The sequence below is a fragment of the Bombus bifarius genome, unplaced genomic scaffold (assembly GCF_011952205.1).
Source record: "Bombus bifarius isolate JDL3187 unplaced genomic scaffold, Bbif_JDL3187 scf7180000009243, whole genome shotgun sequence".
Lineage (NCBI taxonomy): Eukaryota > Metazoa > Arthropoda > Insecta > Hymenoptera > Apidae > Bombus > Bombus bifarius.
In genome coordinates, this window is record NW_022884989.1 from 5,180,866 (window position 1) to 5,206,517 (window position 25,652).

Genomic DNA, 25,652 nt, shown 5'->3' on the forward strand with positions numbered 1-25,652 from the left:
AATTCACAACAGATGAATGTCTTACCTATTTTTTTTCGATTAAAACTTATTTACAAATGTTACTGTACAATCGTAGTTCTGTTGTGATGTAGGTCCATCATAGCCTTGAATGCGAGTAGACCGGTTCTGAGGTAAAGATTGTATTGCAGGGAAAGCTTCAAAGTGAAGTCTTTGAAATAGCACAGCACATTTTGTCAAGCAAATATTCCAAAATCATAAATTTATTAATATTAGTTTAATTTTCAATGACATATTAATATAAGGTTTCTAAAATCATATTCCAATGTTATGTACACATTAACCTCAGAAGTCCACGTTTTCAATATAAAATTGTATAAATGTGCTATACGATTTTTTAAAATCTATTAATAAAAGGTTATCAATTTATTGTACCAAACATAATATTAATTAATTCTACATCCTGTGGTAGATTTCTTAAATATTGTCTCTATAAAAACTTATTTTGGAATGAAAAAATAGATAAATGGTAATATGTATAAAATGTACATATGTAAATATGTTGATCGTATTGCACATTTATTGTATCAGATGAACATTTTTCCATAATATTAATCTATATGTAAAACCCTTTGTGCAAAACATTATTCTATATTCGATATTAAAAAATTGGATTACCATTGTTTTTTGAACACAATTAATATAATTGTGGTATATTTGCGATGATTAGTTCTGGAACATATGCCCGGCACAATGTTATAGAACGCGTTACTATTGGAAATATATATTTCCAATATCAAAGGACTAAACATAATCCATGCAATAATATCTTTACAAACAAGCACTACAACGTGGTGCTTTGTTTCGCCTATTAATTAAAAGTCATCGTCTTTAAATCTAATAATATGCCCTAACTTTGTTGATAGGAATATTATAATTAGAGCTAAGATTTTTTGTACCATTGAATTAGGTGAGAGCACCCAACAGTGACCCCAATACGTTTTTGAAATTGCTCACTACAAATATTTTCATTCGATTAGAAATATATTTGTAGTAGGATGCAAACCTGCCGATATAGTTTTCTTTTGTAACGTCAGGGTCGCAATTTGATTATTTCTCTTACGAGATGCCCGTTATCTTTATTCAAAAAGTGCTAATATATCATCACTTGATGAGGGGTTACCACTGCTAGCGCCGCTGCTGGGAGGGGTATTCAGATCTGGTGGATCTAGATATGAAAGTAATTCCATCGGATCCACAACATTATCTGGTAAGAGCTACAACATAATATAATAAGGAATAAATATCACACGAACATATAAAAATACTTTAAATATTAAGAAAATGTAGATTATTACTTACATTCAATGCTTCTTGACCTGTACCCTCGCCATCTATTACCGCAGCTGGGTCAAAATTTAAATCTGATGGTATATCTGCAGTATCGTTGGTTATGTTTGTATTCGTATTACCAGATGTGTTGAGGTTTCCAGTGGACTCTTGGGATGCAGGAGGAACACTTGGTGGACCACTGTTTCCACCACCTGGTGTGTGTGGTGTGTGAGGAGTATGAGGTGTATGAGGTGTGTGGGGCATCTGTAAAAATAAGGACAAAATATTTAACAAATGATCTATGAAAGGTTGTATATAGTTATAGAATAATTCTGAGCTTAGAACATACTTGATCGTTAAGTGATTTTTCCATAGCATTCAGAGGATCTAAAGAGTTCACCGATTCGTTTAAGTGCGAAAGAGGCCCAGTTCCATTAGTATAATCATTATTGGTATTCGTATTCGCTCCGGAATTAATATCGAAAGATCCTCCCGATGAATTCCGATGATTGATGTTATTATTTCCGTACGTGGTTGGTGTATTATTCATCATAGAGCCGCTTACGATGCTACTCATATCAGGTGGTATGTATGGACTCATTGCTTGATTCATATCCCAATTATTCATAGTAGGCATGTTCATACTTCCAGGTGACATTGCCTTTGTCATTCTCTTACAATCACTTTCTTCTTCAGATTTAATACCAACAGTTAAATTCTTTGCTGGTTTCCAATTCGCCATCGAATCTATCGTAACTTCTTCCACTTCTGCAGTGTTTAAAGTGTTCAAAATGCCCCACATATATTGATCAACTTCTAAACCTTCTAATTGTGCAGGTTTTCTATATATAATAGAAACAAAATTATGTGAAACTTGAACGAAATGCGTTTAGTTTTATAATCGAGGAGAAAATTGTTAAAAAATTACTTACGAGCATACAGGACATCGCCAAGCTCCTCGTTCACAATTTAGCTGTAGGTATGACTCCAAATCAAAGCACTGAATATGTTTACAGTCATGTCCTCTAGCTGGCAGTGTAATACGTTTAAAAGTAATAGGACATTTTAAGGATACCTATAATAAAATAATTTGCATGATAAATATAATAAAAAACATAAATGTAATATGTTAAATATGGTGTTAAATATCTACCTTAAGTGCTGTTTGTTCTACGACATCTTTCTCCGACTGTATACCGTTATTTGAAATAGTATTATTGAAATTCCGTTTAATTTTAGTAATACAATGCTCCGCCGTTAGTAGCCTTTTACGTAACAAGCCATGAAGTACGCTTCTCACACTTGGTCGATGAACTAATTGAAGCAGGAACAAATGAGACTGCAAATAAAAAGAAAGAAATTCATATTACCGCATGTAAAAATTAAATTTTAAGACTGTGAGCATATGAAGATAAAACAAACTTACACAACAACATGCCGATACAGTAATTTGTATCGTGTTTCTTCCAGGTTGACAAACATCTTTCAGGTATAAAGGCTTATGAGATGTTTTATTCTCACCACGATCAATAACTAACGGCGTAGCGTTTACAGAAACTTGCACGCTCGCTGGCCAATTCGTGTTCATTTGCCTATCCTCATGGTGGAAACACTTGAGTTGCAGTTCCAGATCAGATCGCCACATCAACGTTTGATGTACCGTGGATTTCAGTTGGAAAACATGATTGCTTACAGCCAGATTATGTTCTAAGCGGAAGGGTGAAAGAATAACGCCATCCCTCACGGGGAATGTTAATCTTAACTCATCATCCTCTGTACAAAACGGGAAAATATTAGTTATTGATGCTCCATTCTATTTTAATATATTAATTTTAAATATATGATCAAAGCATGAATTCAACTTACTCTGAATATTAACCGGTGATTTCATTTCGTTGAAATTAGGCTTAATATCCGGATTCGGACTGATGTAAGGAGGCATACTGGTGGCTGGTGTCAACGGCGGAGTCGGATTACCGGGAATAGGACTGTGTTGGTAATTTAAATTCCCCGCGCCTGTCGTTCTCATTGATGCAACATCTTGTTGATATTGACTGGTTGCAGCACCAGTTGCACCATACGAAGACGCGCTACCGGCGTATCCTGAGTTTGGTTGATGACCAACGAACTGATTCCCAACCGTCGTAGGTCCCATACTAACCGGTATACCGTTACTACCGTAATATTGGTTACTAGTAGCCTGATTAGCGGTGTTGTATGAAGGCGCAGTTTGCCTCATGTTATTACTCCGTATCATAGAGTTAGGCCCAAAGCCAGCAGCCGACGGATTCATACTCTGCATAGGTTGGTATTGAGGTTGAAAATTCGGCCTCGCTGCACTAGGGTAATTGGTCGGATACTGTGACGACGACATGCCGCTGAAGGCTGGCTGCATTGCAGCCGGGTTAGGACCCGCGTACGGGCCTTGTTGCCTCTTTTGCGCCATATGCATCGCGGGGTTTGGATAAGGCGCTAGTCTCCTTGGATAGCCTTGGTGAGGTTGAGCCTGAAAATATATAGTAATATAAGTCATAAGTCAAGAACATTAAAAAATACATACTCTACTATTTGCTGAATAATAGCATTCTACCATAAATCTGAGATAATAAAAGGAGAGTTAAGACATTGAGAGCAAAAGTGGACTAACTCAAACACTTAACAAACTCAGTAATTTTCTGTCTACAATAGATGTGCACACGTAATAGAAATAAAATGAATTCTTCCCTTCTTATATAATTAATACAGCTTATAAATTTATATACAAAAGAGTGTGTAGGTAAGTCCATTTTCGCTTTAAGTGTTTGAATTATAAAATGAATTCGATACTTCACGTACTTGCATGCTCATTTTGTTCATTTGCATGTTGTTAGGTCCCATCATATTGTTCATGCCCATATTACCCATGTTACTCATAGAGCTCATGGGGGTCATTCCGTTTATACCATTCATACCATTCATACCACCCATTGACATAGGATTCATCGAGTTCATGCCATTCATACTGTTCATCGAATTCATGGAATTCATAGAGTGCATTGGGCTCATCGTGCCCATGCTATTAAAGTTGCTCATCCCGACTGGCCCCATTCCGGCCATTGGTCCTCTCTGGGCGTACCCTGCGTTGTAAGTTTGATGCGGTATTCCATGTTGGCCCTGCATCTGTAATCAACATATAATACGTTACTTAAACAATTTCTCTTTTAAAATAAACTAATTTTTATGTGAAGATGAAAAAAAAGACTAAAGAAGATAACTGAAGATAAGAGTCGGTCGCGTAGTTTCCGAAGAGCAAATATAAAAGGGGGAAAAATGGTACCTGGTTAAATTGTGCGGGGATGTCTTGGCGGTCCTGCATGGCCACCACGCTAGCAGTGGCGGTGGCCGTAGCGGTGGCAGCTGCCACCATCGCCGCGGCACTAAATGTCGAACCACCACCCCCGTTCTGGGGTGGCACCGTGTTATGATAGCCGGATGATAACACGGGTTGCACCCCAACGCCGATCGCCGCCGTTGTTGATGGTTTCCTTGAAGTTAGTTCCAACGAAAATGACAAACTTGTGTCGCGTGATATAGACGTTTCGACGAAAACTGGGATGGTACTGCAAAAGATAAGAAAAAATGTTACTTCTAATGGAAATTAGAAATTATTCGATGAGTTCCATATATGTACAGCATTGCTTGAATTCCAAATAGAAGATCAAATAAATCGTAATTCTCGCGGAACTGGTAGCGACCCGTTGACAAGGAAAAGGGAAAAGATAAAGACAATATTTCTTGTTTACTCTTGTTATATCTGTTTATTGTTCTTGCCATTAATTTTAGATTACGTTGAGCTCGAGGCACTGATCTTATGAGGCTAATTTGAAATTAGGCAAAATCCCTATTAATATTTAAACGAGTATTATCGTAGTTTTCTTCGTTAAAATACATACATGCATTAAATAAATGTATTGAAAAATATAGTGGTTACTTAAAATTTGTCATATTTGTCCTTAAAAGACCAAGGATTCATAAGGTGAGATATTAACTACAGATGTGTGATACTAGTTAAATAAATTTGGTTAAAGAGTAAATGGTCGATACGGGTGCAATACAGATATCTCTTTGTAGGTCAGATTCATGTTCCAACTATTCTGTACGAGCAATCGATTGTATTGTAACGTTCTCTATTTTCCGCGATGCAGCAATAATATATGTGAGTTATTCACGATCGTTGAATTATTTAAGAAGGTCGACAACTTAAATCGCGCATCGCGTGGTTACTATTCGGGCCACGCGCTGTTATCGATAATTTTTACTGTACTTTATAGATCAATGATCATCGCAATCGTTAATCTTTAAATGTTTAATCTTAAGGTTTAGAAAATTCCAAAAGCCTCTAAAGCGTTTTCAACAATCGCAAAATGGAAATATGAAAAAATGCATTCGTTATTGGGTGCATTACAATCTTCCAGATAGAGCTATCTCGGCTTGCTTAAACTAGCACGTAAAACTCTTATCACAACTGTAAAAAGGAGGAAAAGGAAACAAAAGAAATGGAAAAAAACAAAGAACGAATAACCAAGCACACTAGTTCCATAACATTGCTTTAAACAATTTCTTTAAAATGTTCAATCTGTTATTATTTTCTACTTAAAAAACAAAAGACGAAAAGCAAACTCATGAAGAGAGAAAAAATGTTAAGAACGAAGCTGAAGTCCTCTTGAATTTTTCTAACGTCTTCTACTTCTCTCCTAAAAATCGATTTACCTGCTAGCAGCGCTCCCGTGCCTTTTCTCATCTTACAGAATTACACATAAGATATAGGAAAGGAAGTTGAACGCTTTGTCGTGTCCCTTCTATCGATACAAGCCTCGAACATTGTTCGTTCTTTCGAGTAGCCTTCCTTCTCGTTTCTGTCCTCGTTTTGAGACGTGCATACCCCAAAAGATCGAAAGACCGAACCCTGTGCGCACCGTTCATATTCCCAGCTGGCCAAGGCCCCTATTGGTTTTCTGTGGGAAATGCACGTGCTCACTATTCACACACTGCTGCTCTCTGCGCTTATAATACCGTTCTGCTACAAACACCGCTTGCCGGTGCAATCGTGTCCCGGGAACCAACGCGCTTTGCACGATCATTTTCGACTTTTGCGACACCCAGATGGAAAAAATCTCGGTGGTAGGTACCGCGAATTTTCTCTGTAAACGGAAATATCGCTCAGGATCAACAAATCTGTTCAATTCATTTCCATGAAATATTGTTTATCACGGTCATATTTATCATTGCTACTGTTTGATAATATATCATATTACTAATGCAGATATATTTGATGAATTGTTCGCGTTCAATCATAGAACTCGTACTCATGCTGAATATTTTTAATCGTTATTCTTTGTATTTTTGCTTTTTAATGTATTATTTCTCCATGAGAACTGAAGTAAGTATTCATTTCTAAAGAACTACGGTACTATTGTCTACGAGTAATCGATGTTTATTAGAAGGATAGTAGAGATTCTAAATAAAACGCCTATGTGGCGTTCAAGTTGCGCTACACAGGCGAGGAAATACGGCTCTATAGTAGATCGTGCTATTGTAAAGAAATTTAACTTGAAACTGCGACGATACACGAGGGAAAACTACTTAGAGATGTAAAAGAACTCATGAACAAGGGTATATGATGACCATTGTTCTGCATGATGTTCGAAACTCGTGGAGCCACATGAAAGAGTGCACCATGTGTATCGTAGCGTATCTTTTGCGATATCGCATTACCACGTGCACGTCCAGATTCTTGCGCATGCTCGTGGAAATTCTATAAAACGACTGGTAATTTCTGCGCAAAAGCACAGACACCCGTGCCCTTTAATTTTATCGCTTAAAGAGTTCGAACATTTTCGATCGAATACGAATTTAAACGGATAGATTACTTTCGCGCGTTCATCGATCTAGGTGGCGCCATCTGCGCAGCTCTTTTTCATGAAATAAGGTACGCTTCGAGCATTCGCAATTCAATATAGAATAAAGTATAAAAAATGAAGAATACGCATTGAGGTACGCTTCGAATACTCGCAATTCATAATAAATAAATAAATAATAATACTGAAAATTGTATACATCAATTTCTAACTATTATTAAAGTAGCTTTTATGTATGATTATGTATGATTTGTAATAATTATTAATAAATGTTTAAAACGTGTAATATTTTATTGTTATTACTATTTTATGAAAAGAATGCAATATTGCAAGTACGAAGTTTTACTTCTGTACAAATAATAGAAGATTTCTTATATTTTGGTTAAAATCAGTATTTTGGTAGCTCAAATTACGTTTATACATTGCTAACCTTGAATTTAACTTTGATAGAGTCACTTATAGAGTGAGCAATCGGTCGATTTGATAAGATACCAATTTATAGACATTTGCTTCTACTCCGAGTTATAAGATAACGATTTTACATTTTAGCATATAGAACGATGATAAATTACTAATTGAAAATTATAGAAATAATATCTGCCATTTTCTTATCTTTAAAGTGACACAATAATATAATTTTACCTTTCTATAACAATGTTTATTGAAAGTCTGTTGAAGATTATTTAAAACTCATAGATATGCTAAAAATATTTTACTGTTCGAAATCTTTATATTTTCAGATATATAAATTTAAAGGCATTTAAACTTAAGAAGGTTACACCATTGTTTAACACGACAGAGTATTATTACGAATGTTGCACCGAATAAAAACATTATAATCGGTAAACGAAAGGAACGTCCTCCAATGTTAAAAGAACTGGAATAAAAAAAGGCGTTATAAATATCTCGTTAATCATTTGCTAAATAATTTTTTTCGCGCTCACTTAACCCCAGTGGTTTTCAAAGTCAACGGAAGAGGGGCGCCTCCTCTCGCCAACTAAAACGAAAAAGAGTGTTCTCCCCGTGTACGGTGTCCTCCAGACACGATTATGGCACATCGAACAAAAACAAATTTCGAATAATAGCCTCTCGGTCGAATTCAATACGCCGCCAGTAGAGGAACCTATAGTATCGTTTATGTGTATACATGCATTATACATATGTGTTAGTATATTGGGGTGTTCATTGTTCATAAAAAAAAGAAAAAAAGAAAGAAGAAAGAACTTATTGAAGGACATTGTCAAAACAAAAAGATTGTTATTACATGAAACAGTTGTATCGAGTCGTCAGAATATTAATATCGTTCTAATATTTTTTTATGATGAGTGTTCTACTCTGCTAAAAACATTACTAAAAACTGAACTTCCTTTCTAACTTTTTTACGTCTTCACGTATCGTAGAAAACAATTGTCAAAACTGTCAGATTTCTTGTTTTATCGCGTAATGCATTAATAACAAATAACATGCGTAAATTAAGAATGTCATGACTATAACGTATGTTTCATTTCTAAGCTAAACATTCCCATATTATTCTAGGAGTAACGGTCCAAATCTTTCCACAAGTTGCAAAATTCTGTTGAACGTAGTTCAATATACCAGTGTAAATACATAACGCGCATGTAGTCGATTATAATTAACACTGTCGCAGAATCTACATCAGTACAACAGCCAAGAGTGAATTCCTTAAGGAACACATCTTCGTGATAAACAGGCAATACCATTAACGCATTACGATCGTGAGTACTACTACTCCTTGAATCTTTTTCTTTGTTCACCGTGCGTTATTATGTTGTATTAGATTTCCAAGACACCCTGTATGTACATGTACCCGTAACGTACTTACGTCCAGATATAGCACGTACAGGGAGCATTTTGAAGGTTGACGTCATCCAAGTCCCACCCCCTTTAAATTTGTGCTGAATGCAACTCGGAGAAAAAAATGAGGGAGAAAGAATGAGAGGGAGAGACGGTAAAAGGGTGCGCAAGAAAAAGACAGAGGGCGAAAGAGAGGGAAACCCATCGAACGGATGCCTTTTCCCTTCGACGCTCTCTGTTCTCCCTTATCCTGACCGTATATTCCTTTGCCCCTTCTGTCTTCCCAGTTGAACGGCAATCGGGGCGGGGTGGGCCCCTCTGTAAAGCCTGCAACGGGTTTCTATTCTCGGATGTCAATATTTCGTCAACTAGAGCCCACTCGGCATGCAACAAAAGCCCCTATATACAGCTTGCGCGGCTGGCGTGAGAGAAAGAAAGGAAGAAAGAACCGACAGAGCGTCCGTGATTCGTTAGATGGCGTGTTTAAAAGAGGATGTAACATGGCGAAAACGAGAAGTCCAGACGGGTGCGAGTGCAACGCCTAGCGGGAAATCGAATACGAAGCGTATTAAATCACCGTTTATTAATGCACGTTTATTATTAACGTATTATTAACGTATTATTAACGTATAACGTTTATTATTAATTAATTCAAAATTTTGGCCAGGAAAATATTTTATTTAGATACCTTTATCCATATCTTTTGAACAGAAAGAGGGAGAGAGAGAATGTCTTTTCGAATTGTTTTATTAAATATGTTTGTACTACAATTTATGGTATTTTACTGTATTTTGCTGATAACTGTGTTCTTCTAAGGTCGTTGGAAATATAAAAATTTAGCAATAAGAGGTGTACCAGAGTTCTTAATACAATGTAATTTAAAAAAAATGTTGTAAGTGGGTCAATGCCGCTTTTAGAAATGCAGAAGCAGTCTCTAAAAAAATATCTATATAATACGAAAAGGGTAAAGGGGATTAAAAAGTAATACTATTATTCTTGGAACTAAGGACGAAATAGTGTTTCATTCTACAAAAATTTAATTATCTTTCAATTTAGACCAAGACAAATCAATATTTTTGAATATCAAATCCAAAGTATCCTTCTTAAAACTTTCCATAATATTATAATTTTAAATATGATATTAATTATGTATAAATTCTTACTCAAGATACCAATTTAATATCTTATAGAAATCATCTTATCTTTTTAAATAATTTTTTATACTATATCGTTCTAGTGTAAAATAACTAACCATTATTTCGAAATCGTTCGCATATTCATGGGGACTGGCCTAAAGGCTGTTTCCCCATTTACAGAAACCGAGGAGGCGACTAATACTGGCGATGCGTATCGAGGTGGAGGCGAATAATATCGAGCGAGGAATCCTTGTACGAGATAAAATGGGCCTCTCACGGTCGTCGCGCGTCGACATATAATAGCCACGTTCTCCTCACTTGGTACACCCGTGAACTCGTATATGAATCTCGCCTTAATAAATCCAGTTTCGATCATCGTTATCGTTTACGACGATCTTTATTTATAATTATACGTTGATGTGTCTAAAATAACTGGTAAATGGACGAATTTAAAACTTAATGGTTCCCCAAGAAATTTATAAGAAAATGAAAAAAGAACTTAGATAGATGCATGACTTAAAAGGACAACGTCAAAAAAACTACATCTTCTTCGAACTTGTTGATCTATGCCATCATAAGCATTTTAGCGTCATAAGAAATCGCATTTTTGCTACATTAATTCCTCATTAATTAAAAAAAAAACTATTTTTTTAATTTCACTAAGTGACTTTAGAATAACATAACTTTAGAATACATAACTTCAATATGACGTAATTTGAATGAAAATAAGAAATTTAATTTTCATGATATCAACCACTTCAACAAAATTTTGCGATGGACGATACAAATTTTTATTCTACATTCTCATATTTAATACCTAAGATCTGCTGTACAATATAGATCATTAAAAATTCCCTTTAGAATGCAATTCCAATGACGTTCTTCCAAACTCTTAAAGCATCAAAATCCCTATATCGAATGAAATGTTAAACGAGCAATCGCGATTAATCGTCATGGATATCACCAGCATGTATCGAATGAAAGTTTCATGTACAAAAAGAAAGTTTCGCCCGACAAGAGCGCATAGAACTAGCCTATCAGATCACGTATCGCGCCCGTTGAACCAGTCTAAACGCACCTTTAAGGCGAATGACAAAGAGACCAGCGAACGCGCGTGCGCGGGAGTAAGGAGGACAAAAAACGAATACGCCGGATGCCGATCGCAACACTTCACTAAAATCAGGACACAAGTAGAGAGAAGGAGGATGGGAACAAGGATTCGAGAGTCTCGAGAGCGTTCAGACCGCCGTGCCAAGCCTGCGACACGTAAACAAGAGCGTGTGTCCGAGGTCGACTCGCTCGGAGAATCGTGGGAGGAATTCCTTCTTTTTTTCTCCCTCTTTCTCCTATGTGGAGAGAAGTCTCGTATGGTGACAGTGGGTCGAGATGAGGGAGGACAGAAAGGAGGGACGCACAGAGGGCTTTGATCTCGTCCGTTGCATCGCGTATCGTTATTTTCGGTGTGAATCGCGGAGACAAAAGCATTTTCGCGGAAAACCTCGCGTCTTTTGTTCGCCGGATAGAGACAGAAATTATTCTGATTACGCTCGTAAAAGTCATTCTGATATTTACGAGTCTTTGTTGTTGAAGGTTATACCATAGTACAGGTTATAAGAATTGTAGGAAATGGAATTATAATAATTGAATTGATTTATGAATAATTTTAGTAAGAATCATGCAGCGTAGAATAGAAAGCATCGCAGATGGTAAATTATAGAAAAATCGAGGTTGCGAGAAGGAAACTAAATTTCATATCAGATTTGACACGTATCCGTCACCTAATGAAAACTCGCGTTACTATCGTAAATGTTGTTATCTTCTGTCGTACAACAATATCGACTGAAATTAGTCACGACGTGCAAGAAGCTCATAGTGGGAAAAAGTGAAACATTAGTGACATGCAAATGATGCATTATATGTTTGAATGTAATTAGAGAAAAAATGAAAGTTGTATGCTTCTTTATATTTAGAATTATTCAATACACAAAATGAATTACGAATATAGAGACCAGTTTTCTACAGCGAATCATACTTCGTTCACTTAGCTCCTTCACTTAGCATACTTCGTAAAATACCTGCACTCTAAACGTCTTTGTCCTCCATTCCGGTATATTTATCGTGCAAATACTAATTATGCAATTCGAATCGTATCTACAGGAGAAATAATAACACCTCCGCGTCGCGGCGTCTCTTTTTTCGAAACTTTTGCGTATTCTTTTTATTCTTACTGGCTATCATGATATTTCGATCTCATTATCATATTGATTTTTATTTTCTTTTTTTTTCTTTTTTTAGTTTGTAGTAACTAAAGAGAAAACAAGAAAAGATGGAAACGAACACATTACATCATTAATAATGCAATGGGGAAGAAAACTTAAAAAAATTCTTAGGATTGCGTGACGACTTATCGATGCAATGCTGAAACTTCAGACGCACAAAAAAGAAGATGAAATATGAAAAAGGTTACGTCTTTCGTTTATTTCTGAGAATTTCGGACAAATTACAAGAGTTTAATGAGAATCGCATATGCAGCAGCAACGATAGCTAGAATGATTTGTGAAATAACAATATCAGCTTGCAGTAAACGTGCCTACGGCACGTAGTTGTTCACCGGGCTCATCGACCGGCCGAGAGAGGATTTCTCATCTGCTAGGCTGTCTATGAGAAGATTCTGTCATTCGCAACAAATGCTCGTGGCATTTCGATGGAATAGATTTTTCACAGTGCCTCGAGAAAAGGTCGAACGACAGAAAACGTTTTAAACGTCTTAGAGAGAGCTTGACGAGGTTTCTCTCCATCGGCAAAGTTTTGCGTCGATTTGCAACTTGAGGCGAGCACGTGCGCACAGTTTACTGCGCGTGCTATTCATTTGAGGACAGCCGCTGTGCACCTCGCCACCCTATGATTAATTTATCGTTTCCATCACGTATCCTGCTGGTGCGTCGTCGTTCTGATCTTTAATCGCCGCGTTTCTTTCGATAGATGTGAACAGAAATATTAGTTCGAGCGAAGAAATGACATAATCGATCGATTAGTATGCGTGAAATCTTCGATGCCCATCGCGTTTACGATCGAAGTTTCTAGTGATATCAAGGGTTATCATTTTTCACTCATAATCTATTTTTGTACCATTCATTTTCCTACATTATCATAATTAAGTATACAAATTGAAACCTAAGTGAACTATATTAGTTAACGAAATACAAAAAACGTAGGAGTTAAATATTCATACACTATTTAAGAAACTACCATAGACAAATTAAAATTTTTTTTCTAACAAAATATCAATGTTACTATATGTACGGTTCTTGTAATAATTATTAATTATTCCCTGTTTTATATCAAATATTTAACATTTTATAATTTTCTCTAACCTTTCCTACGTCATGCATTATCAGTCGTAATGTAAAATCCAGCATTAACAATGTTTTTTTTATGGAAATACGATTGAATTATAAGATACGTTTGACAGCTATGATACAAAATATTGACTATAACTCTGGTCGTAAAGGGATAACCAGCAGGGTTGCCATAATATATTTACCGCTCGATCCCGATCGAAAAGTTGATAATAACGCTCCATATAGCTCAAACTGGCTCGTAATTCATTCGAAGAGGGTCAAGGATTCTTTTTCTCTTCCGCCATTTTTCCTTGATTGCTTCCGACACGTTCGAAATCATTGGAAACATGTGCGCGATGCAAGGAACCTGTATATGCGTGTATAAACGGAAAATAAACGGAAATAACATCTGCCGTCAGTTACAAAGAAGCCGAAAACTGTAAGATTCAACCGCAGAGGATTTCCGTTTGATGCGAACACGGGAAAGTCGTGCACACACAAAGACACAAAGAACTGTTCGCCAACGCGTTTACAATGGCGGCCGATAATAAGAGCAAACGCAAGCAGAAGAGAAATCTTGCTTTTACTCTGCGAAATTATTGAGCGTGCATTCCACGAATGCACCATTAGCTCTCGCCCAAGTAAAAAATCAGGCTGGTTAAATATATGTACTATACTCGTTGACTAAATACGCATATTTGTCTTTCATTTTCATTTGTTGAGAATTTTACTTACAAATTATCCTTCAATCTCTTGAAAAATAATTCCCAATATATATTTTTATAGATAATAAGTAGTATAGATATTTATGTAAGAAAATTAAATAGGCGTTCCACTACAATAGGCTCTTTAAAGCATTAAAGCATTAAAAAACACATTGTAAGACATACAATTTTATTTCAATTTCTTTTTCTTAGAAAAATAATTTTTTATGAGGATCCTTTACTTTTTTGTTAATGTGAGATGTTTGCGAAATTTTCAAGGTCTTCGTATTTCTGCAAAACGCCCGTAGTAAAACAGTTCCTAGTTAAAATATTCACGGCGGGTATAACGTAAGAACAAAACAGATTATGCAACTGGATGATATGTCTCGTATTGTCATTATGTAAGGATCACAGTTCAATTCTGGAACAATACTACGACGATTTAATAATTACGATCTATAATATACGTGACGGTGCATAAATGGGAAGCGTCGCAAAAGAGTTTTGTAACAAACCTCAGCTATTGGTGTCACGTTACAGTTCCATGAGGGATACCATGTTACGTTTAAACTTCACCGCAGAACGTTAGCGCAACATTTTTGAGTCCTAATCCTTTTTTTAAATATTTTTCCTTCCTTATACTGTTTATTTTTACATTTTTAAAGAGAATGTACTTTTTTTTTATTTTTTCTATCGTAGGTTCTTAGTATGAAAGTTAATATTTTTTAGAATAAAAAATTAGTAAGATTTTGAACATATGTTGAGTATATTTTAAGATAGGTGACCGTATCGATTAAAACGTGACAGTACTTGTAAAAGAAACCAACGAATTCTTTATCAGACTGTTATTGGAAGGGTGGGGAAGATTCCTGGATATTGCAATTCGTTGAATGATTACGAAAGCTTTGACACGTTAACAATTTTTGAACGTGTCCGTAGCGTCGAGAAAACGCGTTTCCATGCTTTATTTTTGTGTCAACTGAAACGCGGAAGGAATACTTTACATTATTAATATACATATACTAAATCGAATTTATTAAATTTTTACTCGTTTCAGATATCGATTTTTCAAAATATAACGAGATAAAAAAGTTTATTACTAAAGATATTCCTATTCGTTATAATGAGCGAAATTTTTTTAAAAATAAAGATCTGAGAAAGGATAGATAAGTTTTCGTCGAAAACGTATTATCTCCGCTTTAATAAAAGCTATTCATTAAATTTTAAACTTACGAGGGCAACTACATCTCTATAAGTTACATCACGCGTGCTTCCGAATATCTCGAAATATGACGGAAGTAATTTATCAGTGATTCAGTGGTGGCGTAATATCCGCAGCTTCAAATATTCATCTTTTGTTCTCCTGAGTATATGTACATCGATTCCAACTGAAACGAAACATTCTTTTGAATTGTGTAAATAAAATATATGTATATACTCGTATCAACATAAAGTGCGACTTAAGCCCCTGAGATAAAAAGCGGCGACACTCTGGAGCGCATCTCGACTAATTGAATCCGTCAAAAATCGTCTCCCCTTCGACTGTACATCAAATTACTCAATTAAAATGGTTTTCAGATTGATTGTATTAACCCTTCGTGGCCGAAGGTCAGACTGTTCCGTTCATCCCATTCGTTGTTAACCGGAACTTATATGTATTGAACCGCTGCTCCGCCAAATCAATTTATGTATTTTCTCGCAAATCAATCTAATTATCTATTAATTAAAATTTACAGTAATTTAAATTTCTACAATTATATTTTCTATTAATCTTTCTATCTACTATCTGTCTCGATGCAAACGTGACGCGAAAGTTAAGAATTTGATGAAAAGAAAAGTGGATCGTCCCGCGTACGATATTTCAAATGGAACTCCCTAAAAGTGCTGCCAACCTTTACATACCGAGCGCGACTCTCCATTTACGGTATTACGCGTGCGCGATTCCTTCGCGTGATGCTTTCTATGTTGAAATCGGCCTTTGTATCGGCGAATTGTTACACGCCTTACGTCAGGCCGCTTTTTGACGTGCGATAAATCCTCTCCTGGAGGATGCATTTCTGCAAATAGAGGCGCGAGCACAGGCGCGCGTGGCCACGCGCAGGAAGGCCCATGAACTGTCAGGATTCGGAGAAAGTTGTTTCGGGGCGTTGATTGGCGGATGACGAAATCACGGAAGCCGCCGGCCAATCGTTGCTTTGGAAACTTTCCCAGAACACTTAACCCCTTTGACCGTTACATAAATATCACTCGATCCGGTGCAGCGTGTTACAGCAATGTATCCTGTACGATGAGATAAAGGGAACGCCGGACGACAACAATTCGCTGTTAGCTCTCTCTCCCACGTACGAGAACAACGGGGCTTTCGTACCATACTTTTAAGAGCAACGAAAGGATAGTAGTTTCGTGTGAAAACAGACTTAAGATTGCATTAATTGGTTCGATCATCGAATGGCGTTAACATATCTCGAATTGTAGTGTAACGATTATGTTCTTTTCCTTTTCTTTTTTAGATGCAAAGAACTGTAAATTTCACATGTCTCAATTAGATCACGGGTAATAAAGTTTTGTTCAAAAGTAGATTTCTAGTAGAAATCTTTAATATGGTCGAAGGTAGGTCGGAGAATTGAAAGTAAGAAAACTGAAAACCACAAATTAGATCATAGTTTGTTGCACAAACGTTACGTAAATTTATTATATAAATTATAGAAATATTTTTTATAATAGACAGTGGAGAATAATCGAAGGGCAAGAAAGCGATTCATCTGTGCTGTTGAAACGAACGAACGAACAAACGAACGACTGCAAGGGCTCGAACGAGGAAGAAATTTACTAGAAATTAGAAAGGCACGTTGGAAATCACCTTATTACCGGAGAAATCGAGACAATTGTTTCGAACTGTAATGTATGTACGAAGTTGAAAGACATACTTTCTTTAGAGCCCGTTTATAGTTTGACACGCATATAGATATATGTATATGCATGTATATATAGGGGCTTGGAAATAAGGAAGTGGAGAGAATATAACACGTGCCTATAAGTTAACTCGAAGCACCAAAATAACATCGGTCGCTTAACGTCGACTGAGGCAAAACGAATGAACGCAATTCTCGTGGAAAACTTTAATATAGTTTATACCGGTGCCTAGTATCTTGATGTATGTCAGGGTTAAACTGGAATGCATTGATGACGAAGATCGTCTAGGAAATATTTTTCACGGGAACACGCTCAAGGAACATCTCAGTCATGCCTCGTAAAGCCATACGAGTCGTGATACTTAATTCCCTTTGTAGGAGCTCTAAATCAAGATACATTTCTATTAATACATTAGCAAGAAACAAGATCCCTATTCCGAGTGAATTAAGTTAGCAGTGAAATTCTTCTGCAGTTGAATGTTGTCCGAGTATTACTTCTTTTTTTAAAAGCTCTTTATTGCCAAACAAAGACATCAAAGTTAAGACTAATGTATTTAAAGCAACGATGGCATCATTTGATACGATCTTACGTGCACGACACGTACTCCATTTACAGTGAGACGCTCGTTAATTTCAAATAATCACGCGTGTGTTCGCACGTGCGCGGAAACGGACGCTTAAATATATATCACGAAAGATACTACATTCCCACCTGCTCTTTGCATTAATTATTCGGGATTACAAAGTCTTCTACTTTCTTAAACTTTTCTTCCAGATAAAACCTTCGAAACATACACCGCGACGTACAAGGAAAATGATTAATACGACGCGTTAAATAAAGATACCAGCCCCATCAGCAAGTTAACCAACAAAGAATTCTGAAACTCAATGAATATTTCCAATCTAATCATCCTATTTCCTTTTTTGGTATTTAAATTTGTTGAAATCTTACACGATAGTAGGATATATATAAACATTTTTTATTTTCTAACCTCTTTTCACATTTTAAAATTATATATAAAAAATAATTAAGTAAAAAAGTTATTTATTTTTAAGTTAAGATTAATTAACCACTCACATATTTTATTTGTATGCTATTTTTCTAAATGTAATGATATATTTTTGTTATTATGTGATACGTATTTAATTATTCATATACATATTTCAAACTGCGAGTCACGCGTCGATTGACGCGCGAGTCACCTATGATAAGTAATAACTAGAAAAAAATAAACAACTGAAGTTATGACAACTGATATCAGTGTGTCTTCCTGGATAAGGTGAGTCGCGGCCTTGCCACGTGCAATCGTTTCCGGCCAATCAACGCACCCCGTTTGCAATTGCAGTTATTTTATTAACCGATCTTTCTGTCCGATATGGACTTTTCGTCACTGCGCTGACACAATTACTTTCCCCCTCTTTAACGCGCTTAACACGCTTTTAAACATTGTAATAAATCACGAAACGCGTTATTGTCACGATGGTGATAATTAATCTTTTCAGAGGAAATTCGATAATGTTTTTATGGTTATCACCGGACCATGAAGGAACAGGTTGTGAATTATATTTCTCGCGGCGAGTGTCTTTCAATTGCGATCTTTTATATCTGGACTCACAGGAACAAAGAATTAACGTGTACAACTTGAATTACAACTGATAGTTTACTGCTTACGTGGATAAGATAGGATGCGATCTTGCTAACCTGCTGCATGCCATTAATTCTAAATAATTAACATATCTCTTTTGTGCCATTGAACTGCTTATATTTTGTTGCTTTTTTATTAATATTTATCGAAATCTTTTAATTTTCATCCTATAAAATAATTTTCCTATTTATATCACCTTAATTAAAAGAAGCTTAATAGCATATAATTAAAATATCTATGAGCGATACTATAAATTTTTAGATCATACAAAATATCTTAATAAAAATTAATAATAAGAAGAATTAACATAGAAAACTTTCTATCAAGCAATTACACCTCCTATCAATTCTCCAATACATATACATAATATTGATTATGTATAAGTATGACGTTTCTATAAATTGCTTGGAATTCATCTTTAATGTTCAATATCGACTAAGCAACGGTATAATCGCCAAACGATAATTTCCTTTCGTTGACGTGACCAAAGCGCGCGCGTTAGAGCTTTGTCTATACAGAGTTGAGAATATCGACGTTCTTGCTTGCCGTTTGACATAAGTATACGGAACAAAATTAGGCGACTGGCGCTTTCAACGTATTGTGCGCGCATGCGCACTCAATCGCGCTTCTGCACGCAATGTAAGTACAACCGATAGCTAAAGAAACGAAGCATATACTATTATCGAGCTGATTTGTTATAATTAGTCGCCAATTTTTACCATTTTAGTCACTATTTTCTAAATAACCTTCCCCATAAAATGTACAAAAACCTCTGATTATGTGTCATATAATATACCGTATATGATATGTCACTCAAATGTATATACTACTATAAAATCAAACAGTTCTTAAGAAATAAGATAATAACTTCTTTAAAAATAACGAACCCAAACTTCAAATGGATCGCCCGAAAGAAAAGAAACATCGAACGAAATATTATTCTTCGGTTGTTTGAAACGTAATATCGACTCTCATAGCAACGCGTAATCGTTTGGATAAAAGCGGGTCTGCGACAGCGATAACGGATTCCGGGAAGATTTTATGTCGACCGTGATCGGTACGTGGCGTAGCGCGGTCGATTTGAATTCGTTTGCCGCATCGAGGCTTTTTGATTCGCGCGTCATGCGCGTCAAAAGCCACCACACGTCCCGAGAGCTCATTATGCAACGAACAATTATGAAAATTTAATTACGCTTCACCTTGAGCGCGCGTGCGGGGACATAATGTTCGAAGGCTGCTCCATTGTCGTCGGACCGAGAGCAAGCGTCACGAACGGCCGCTTCGCGCCGGCAAAACAAACGTTTCATAATCCAACCGAACGGATTCCGTCGCGTGTAAACCAATCGTTTGCGCAAGCGGTACGTACGCGACCGTCTTCGAAGGATAGGATGATCGCTTACGTTCCTTTTCTTTTTTCGACGAAAGTTTTTCTTGCCTGCCGTTGGTAATTTCGACTTTCCGAGTAATTCCGACTATTCGCGAGGCGAGTCGAGAGAACCTGACCGTTTCAATTTCGAAATTTATATCGAAATAAATTATGTCATGTAGCAACGATATTCTTACTCTTTTTCTTTTCTTTTTTTCTTTTTTTTTACGGTTTACGGATACTCGTTGAGAAAATGGAATATTAAAGAGCGACGCGGCGGTTCTCATGAAACAGGCTACCGAAGGAATGAAAATTACGATATGTCCACAATTTTCTACGTGCCAACGCGTCAAGGTGAATTTATAATGTGCTGCTCCTCTGACATAATTCCTCGTCAGTTCCGAGGCGTCTGTCAGTCGTCCTTGACAAATAAGTACCCTCGCTCCACAAGAAGAGTGCGCAATCAAAGATGACGATATATTCCTGAGTCGCTGATATTTGCCAATTTGGTAAATAGCAGCGACCCCCTTTGTCGAAACGGCTGTAATATACCATAAGTTCAATACGACAGCAACGACTTCGTCATGAGAAATTTCCTATGAAATTTTAACAGCCGTGCACATATATCTATGAACTACGGCAACTCTTTGTCTAAAACATTTTTCTATGTTATCCAAACGTGATTATTACATAGAAAAATTCAATGATAATGGAAAAGAAAGACAAAGATAATGAGATACGAGAGGAGAGGAAAAAAGGAAATGGCACTCTCCGGTCGAAGAATCCGTAGACTCACGCGCGAGGTATGAATCGGCGAGTCGACCTCATTTATTTGTGGATAAGGGCAAAGTGTGTGCAGCACAGAGCATGGCTCTCCCTACTGCATCCCCACCAGTGATCCGCCGGGTGATTCCCCCCGCGGTAATACGTCCCTGGGAAGCACGGTATGCGCCATCGAGTGTACGCTTATTTTAACAAACCTATTTCTGATATTGTGCCACCGCAACGGGGCCTGTATCGAGATTAGAAGGCTTTTAACGAAACCGACTTCTTGTGTTCACGCTGCGGAGACGTTGTAATGTAAGAGAAAGAATGATAGAGAAAGAGAATAGCAAACAACCGCGCCTCTGCATATGGACAAAGATCGCGTGTGTTCGATGCACGTACGCGTACTCGTGCACGGAGCACATTCGATAAGTACCCCCCTCTCTTGGTTGTGTGCGCTCGTAACAGTGGTTCTGTCACTATGGCGTTAGGTGAAAGCTCAACGTTCGTAGAAGTAGCGCTGGACACTGGATGAAAGGTGTACGCGAAGCAATGCGAAGTATCGATGTAATGCGTTCAACGATGTATATACACGTAGTAGTTTGTAAAGTTGAAAAAAAGATAGTAGATTTTTAGTAAATAAGATAGAGTACTGTGGATACAAGAAATATTGGTACACTCGCATCCTTATTTTTCAATAAAGTGCTTTTTTATAAGATCCTACATTTAATTTTTAATAATACAAATAATTGTAGTCATATGAAACTACTATTAAATAATATGAAATTTAATCTGGTTCGATCTCTTTAATTACTATATATGAGTACGATATATATTAGACACAATGGTATGCTTCTCTCGCCATAACGGTCAGGGGACGATAGTACTTTCATATAGTAATGTGACCAATAATACGTCGATCTAAATTGCCACTCTGACTCATTAGCATAAAATGTTAATTTAGAACTAGCAGATAGAAGAAAAAAGAAAAATTGAAGTTATTTGAAAAAAAACGTCGAAAAATGAACTAATAAAGCTGGCAGTAAAGCGGGGCGCCACAAGGCTGCAGCCACGAAGCACATAAATGTCAAGGGATCCTGACATAGTTTTTAGATCCGTTGAAGTGACTGGTTATCGGGCGGAGAACTGTTGTATGCCTTTGTCGATTATATTTGCTGGCGAGCGGCGTTCTCTGCGCGATATACATGAAAGTACAGTTTCGGCAAACTATCGTTGATAGTACAGTGACTTGGCGTATGACTGTTGACGATAAATGATTAGATAGCCCGGGCATAGCGGAGCCTATTGCGCGTTTAATATTGCCAAGATTATCTCGGCGCACGCCAAAGACCGCATCTATTACACACGGTACTATACGAAGTACGAAACGAGGCATATCGTTCCATTCAATTATAGAAATCTAATTTAATTATAAAAATTCGATCAAATTTTAACCATCTCTCTTTCTATACAATTCTCTATCTCTCCGTTTTTATTGATATTTTTATATTTTACTTCATTTTCCTTTACGTTGATTGATAACAACGTCAGTGACAATGTCATACCACCGATTATCGTCATCGCAAGCGAGATAGTGTACAATCGAAACCGAGCCGTGTCCGTTTACTCGACTTTAAATCGTTCATTTTTTCGCGAATCACGCGATCAACTGATAATATATATTTTTATTTTTCGTTGACATTGTCTCGTTCATGATAATACATTTCACGATTTGAGCAGAAACAAGAACATTCGCGGATGTACATCAATATCAGAAACGTAACGGCGAAACAGATTTGAACTTTTCTCGGTAATGAATTATTAAGATCGCATTCTGGATTATACACACTGCTGCTGCTGCTGCTGCTGCCGTGGTCGTAGATTCTCTCAATAACTCGTTACCTATCGATAAAAACGCACGAACCAATTGAGAATACATAATTCAATAATAGGTATATGTACACATACTAAACGAAAGAAATTCAGTTAGAGTTATTTTCTTGAAACATTCTGAAACATCTTTTATTTCCTTCTAGAAAACGTAACGTATAACGGATTCTATTCTCATAAGAATATGTAATCACATTCGTTGTAAAATATTCAAGTGTGTTCACTAACGGTTTATAAGCCGATTCGGTAGCACATCATTTCACGGCGTGTATAGTTTTGCTACACATAAAGGTGTTAATACGTCGAGTATAATACGTTACAACCCTCTAGGCAATCAAAGATTATAGTGGACGTGACTTTCTGCCTCTTTTCGTGTCTCCCGTCTATGCCAGACCTTTCTATCTCTCGCTCCCTCTCTCGACATTTTCTTACTCTTTCCCCCGCGGTTAACCGGGATCGACTCGAGAAATGAGAATGACACATCTTTAGAACAATCACCCGTTGTGAAAGCGCCTTGCCAGTTAGAATATCTACTACTGCAATGTAATAAGGAGCAAGTGGCGAGTTAAGAGATCGCGAACCATTGTCGATTTTTTATTTAAGATTCAGTTTTATGAACTGTCTTATACAATGAACATCAACCTTCATTAATGAAGAAAACATTAAACGAAGAATAATAAACAACTTGAGGGACTTTTCATTAAAACGATCAACATTGTATGGTCGTTACACGAACGGTTGCACAATCTTCGTTGAACGAGGGATAAAATTTAATTTTTCACAGAATAATTATATTGAAATATTTCATTCATAATTTCAAAAGGATCGTGTCACTGCAATTTTGAAGTTATCCTGAGAATCCAACGACCACTTGCGAGAATGCCGTGTACCCGTGTATTAATGAAACAATGCACTTCCACTTACCTAAAGGATGACACAGAGGCGCATTATCCTCGGTCGATACACCTTGTTCACGGTATAATCCAATTCTTTCTTGTGGCAAATGGAATATTACAAGGAATAAAACATTAGATCACACCAATGAGCACACTTCTCTGCGTCCACGAAAACTGTCTACGTTTATCGTCATCGTCCGTCACGACGACGAGCACGGTCACCACGCTGCTCGGCACTGCAACGCTTTCGTCTATTCATCACCTCGTCATAACAACGACAAAACAAGCGAGAACGCGGTCCGCGCGACTCAGGCTGGACGTGCGGAACCCACCAGAGAGTGTTGCACGCGCGTGCGACTCGGATGTGTCGTGAGAGAGGGTAAAACTCCACTGCTCGTGGCCGACACCGGTGTTGTGTCCTTGCGACTCCAGCGGCAACAACTTTATCAAACAACTTTGTCTCTTTGAGTCGTTTTCAATCACGTTTATGTTTAATAATGTAATCGTATCGTAATTGTCGAAAACGAATATCAAACTATCTGCGGCATACAAAAACTATGTACTTTCATTCTTCTTCCTTATTCTTCTTTTCTTCTTTCGTCGTTATAAAGTTTCTTTTATTTCTTTCGTTCACGACTTCTCCTTTTTTTTCTCTCACACACTTTCGTAAGCTTTAGATATATATCCACCGGTTGTGCGTATTACACGCGTGCGGCTCACAGTCTGTCACAGATGCACTGACGATGGTATAACACGACGACGAACTGTTAATAGAATTGACGAGGACATTGATCACGACGGCGGTGACAGAAGCAGCAGCAGCAGAAGCTTCGAGGACAATGATGATGATGATAAAACATTTGAGAAATCGTCGCGTGGATGATCGTCGACGACGACACTCGTGAACGAAGAGAGAGCGTCCTCTCGGTATTCGCGGACGGCTGACTCTGACTGCTCGGCTGACTGACTACTCCGCGCCGGGTAGCATTGGCCCCGCTAAACGGTTGAAAGTAATACTGTCTAGTGAGAGGCTGTTGGGGCCAATATCTGTCTTGCTTGCTCTCTTTGGTCCGTCCTTTTCGCTCTAACGGTACAGTCTGTCCCTGCTCCTCTTCATGCGCGCTCTCTATTGGATCCGTGCTGTGTGTATACACTCTCTGTATATCCACGGTGTGTGTCCCTGTCCGTCGATTCGCGTACGATCTTGTATCACACAAACGCGAACGTATCTTTGTGTGCGTTGGTAACTGATGTTGATGGTAGAGAGTAGCAAAAGCAGCAGACACAGGATAATGTGAGAGTGGTGGTGCTGTTGGTTGGTTGTTGGTGTTAGAATGACTACGATGAGGATACTAACGGTAGTGGTAGAGCGTGGATGACGTGGTGGGAGTAGTTACACGCGCGCACGTACACAGGCGCAGGCGCACACGAACGCCATCTAGCAGCAGGGCGACACTCGCACCCAACGCACAGACGCACGAATACTGCAGCACACGCGTGTGCCACTCCATAAAGACGCAGACAGTCGAATGGATAGAAAGTGGGGATACGGCAGACTACGAACGACAAGCGCAGAGAAGCAAGAGGAAAGGGGAGATGATGCGGTTCACTCGAGTGGGGGAAGAGAAGGAAGGAAAGAGGCAGATGGATAGGGATAAAGAAGGATACATAGGGGTTGGGTGGGGTGAGAAACGACGGAGAGTGAACAGTGGCGAGGGGTCGCTCCACCAACCGAGGGTTGTCGTGCCGGTGGGGAGGTTTGACCTGAGCTAGTTCCCCTCCATTCAATCCACGGCCACAATATCGGTTATAGCGAGCCACTGTTGCCAGATTGTGCGCCTCGACGGCGGCGGTGGCGGCGTGTGGGTGGAGCCACGCGGTAGAGGGAAAGGTCCCCCTGTAACATCACCACCGTCCTCTTCTCTCGTCCTCGTACATACTGCTCGATCCGAGAAACGAAGTACGTCTGTCCGTTTCTCTTTCTCCGTTCCTCC

General features: G+C 37.7%; 1 protein-coding gene across 1 annotated transcript; it reads right to left on the minus strand.

Moving 5' to 3' along the window:
* Nucleotides 1-28: 28 nt before the first annotated feature.
* On the minus strand, nucleotides 29-25,184 carry LOC117214687 (zinc finger MIZ domain-containing protein 1). Its single transcript, XM_033460905.1, has 10 exons — nucleotides 23,687-25,184; nucleotides 4,607-4,889; nucleotides 4,126-4,449; nucleotides 3,157-3,796; nucleotides 2,717-3,063; nucleotides 2,444-2,629; nucleotides 2,223-2,365; nucleotides 1,640-2,132; nucleotides 1,321-1,554; nucleotides 29-1,235 (listed from the first exon to the last, which is right to left on the minus strand). Exons 2-10 carry the CDS (start codon nucleotides 4,694-4,696, stop codon nucleotides 1,098-1,100), a joined length of 2,595 nt encoding a protein of 864 aa, XP_033316796.1. The 5' UTR covers nucleotides 4,697-4,889; nucleotides 23,687-25,184; the 3' UTR covers nucleotides 29-1,097.
* Between the last annotated feature and the right edge of the window lie 468 nt (nucleotides 25,185-25,652).